Here is a 2,325-nt window from a genome sequence, read left to right on the forward strand (position 1 = left end):
CGCGATGCTTAAAAAAGTTCAGATGTATGCTATTAGGCTAGTCCCAGAACTAAGAGGCATGAGATACGAGGAAAGGCTGAGTGAAATACACCTCACGACACTGGAAGACAGAAGAGTAAGGGGAGACATGATCACTACCTACAAAATTCTCAGAGGAATTGATAGGGTAGATAAAGATAAACTGTTTAACACGGGTGGAAGGCGAACATGAGGACACAGGTGGAAACTGAGTACCCAAATGAGCCACAGGGACGTTAGAAAGAACTTTTTCAGTGTCAGAGTAGTTAACAGATCGAATGCATTAGGCAGTGATGTGGTGGAGGCTGACTCCATACACAGTTTCAAATGTAGATATGATAGATCCCAGTAGACTTAGGAATATGTACAACTGTTGATTGAAATTGAGAGGCGGGACCAAAGAGCAAGAGTTCAACCCCCGCAAGCACAAATAGGTGAGTACACACACACACACACACACACACTGCTGCCACTCCCGTTGTTACCAACAGGACACGCAATAACGGAAGGGAAGGGGGGTTACGGAGAAGCGGGGGAGGTCACTGAGTAAAGGGTGGGGGCCACAGAGGAGTGGGGGGTCGGTACTGGGGGTCACAGGGAAGTGGAGGAGGTGAGGGCGGCTTTGGAGGGGTCACGGTTCAGTGGGTTCAGTATTGGGGGTGGGCCCGGAGGTTCCGGAGCGCTTCTCTTGTTTTTCCTCCTTATAAATGGGGGTTGTACTGGGGGAGGGTCACAGAGGAGCGGGGAAGGTGGGAGCTGGTCACAGAGAAGTGGAAGAGGTGAGGGCGGTACTGGAGGAGGGTCATGGTTCAGTGGGTTCAGTATTGGGGGTGGGCCCGGAGGTTCCGGAGCTCTTCTCTTGTTTTTCCTCCTTATAAATGGGGGTTGTACTGGGGGAGGGTCACAGAGGAGCGGGGGAGGTGGGAGCTGGTCACAGAGAAGTGGAGGAGGTGAGGGCGGTACTGGAGGGGGGTCACGGTTCAGTGGGGGCAGTGTTGGGGGTGGGCCCGGAGGTTCCGGAGCTCTTCTCTTTTTCTTCCTCCTTATAAATGGGGGTTGTACTGGGGGAGGGTCACAGAGGAGCGGGGGAGGTGGGAGCTGGTCACAGAGAAGTGGAGGAGGAGAGGGCGGTACTGGAGGGGGGTCACGGTTCAGTGGGGGCAGTATTGGGGGTGGGCCCGGAGGTTCCGGAGCTCTTCTCTTTTTCTTCCTCCTTATAAATGGGGGTTGTACTGGGGGAGGGTCACAGTGGTGTGGGGGCGGTGTGTGTGTCTTCTCCTCCTTTTCCTCCTTCTTCTCCTTCTCCTCCTCCTTCTTTTCTTCCTCCTTCTTCTTTTCTTTCTCCTTCTCTTCCTTCCCCTTCTCCTCCTTCTTCATCTCCTCCTTCATCATCATCTTCTCCTCCTTCTTCTTCTGCTTCTCCTCCTTCTTCTTCTGCTTCTCCTCCTTCTTCTTGTGCTTCTTCTCCTCCTTCTTCTTCTTCTGTTCACCTTTCCTCACCTCATCCTCTCCATCCTTGGAGGTTTTGCTTGTCGTACACCCCATAGTTGACAGGTAAATTACTATGTAACAATATAAGTAAGGCCGCCCGTCGCGCCAATACCGGCAGCGGACCACTCCTTCCGTCTCGTCGTCTTAATATCACAGATAAACGTAATATTAGTCAGGAGGGAATGTTTCTGGTTCGATAAGGGAAGATAAGAATAGGCCGGGTGGCGGAGCAGGCTGGATGGTACGACAGGTGGCGCCGGCCCAGATAGCGGAGCAGGCCAGATATTACGACAGGTGGACATTCGTTTTCCATCAGGAACCGACTGCCCAAAAATGTCAACAAATGCTACACATGATAGAGTTTTCGTTTTCTATTTCACATCGACGGACTTCGTAAAGGGGTGCAAGGGTCTATTCCTTTTCAAGGGGAACAGGCATCAACCACGACTCCTCCATAACACTCCCTATACAATAACATAACTCAGTGAGGATAGCAAGCATGAACCTAAAGTAGCTAGGATGGACATTGGTGTATTGTGCGGGATAGGGTGTTGTCGGGATGGACAAGAAGTAGGGGGGGCGGGCAGGGGGTGTAGTCGGGATGGACAGGGGGTGTAGTGGGGGAGGACAGGGTGCAGTGAGAAAGGAATAAGTTTTAGCGAGGGAGCACAGGGTGTAATAGGGACAGACAGTGAGTAGTAGGGATGGATAGGCTGTATTGGGCAAGAGCTGGGTATAGTTGGGACAGACTCGGTGTACTGAGTACAGAGAATGTGTAGTGGAGATGGAGAGGGTATAAGCGCCCAGCAATTAACA

At 51.9% G+C, this 2,325-nt stretch overlaps 1 protein-coding gene across 1 annotated transcript; it reads right to left on the minus strand.

Annotated features, from left to right (window-relative positions):
• Positions 1-609: 609 nt before the first annotated feature.
• LOC138363584 (uncharacterized) lies at positions 610-1,563 on the minus strand. Its single transcript, XM_069322942.1, has one exon. The coding sequence runs from the start codon at positions 1,561-1,563 to the stop codon at positions 610-612; it is 954 nt and encodes a 317-aa protein (XP_069179043.1).
• Between the last annotated feature and the right edge of the window lie 762 nt (positions 1,564-2,325).

Source organism: Procambarus clarkii, chromosome 11 (assembly GCF_040958095.1).
Source record: "Procambarus clarkii isolate CNS0578487 chromosome 11, FALCON_Pclarkii_2.0, whole genome shotgun sequence".
NCBI classification, from domain to species: domain Eukaryota; kingdom Metazoa; phylum Arthropoda; class Malacostraca; order Decapoda; family Cambaridae; genus Procambarus; species Procambarus clarkii.

What these genes read in the sequence shown, in the direction of transcription:
- LOC138363584 (XM_069322942.1), bottom strand. Translation starts at nt 1,563, where the DNA reads ATGGGGTGTACGACAAGCAAAACCTCCAAGGATGGAGAGGATGAGGTG.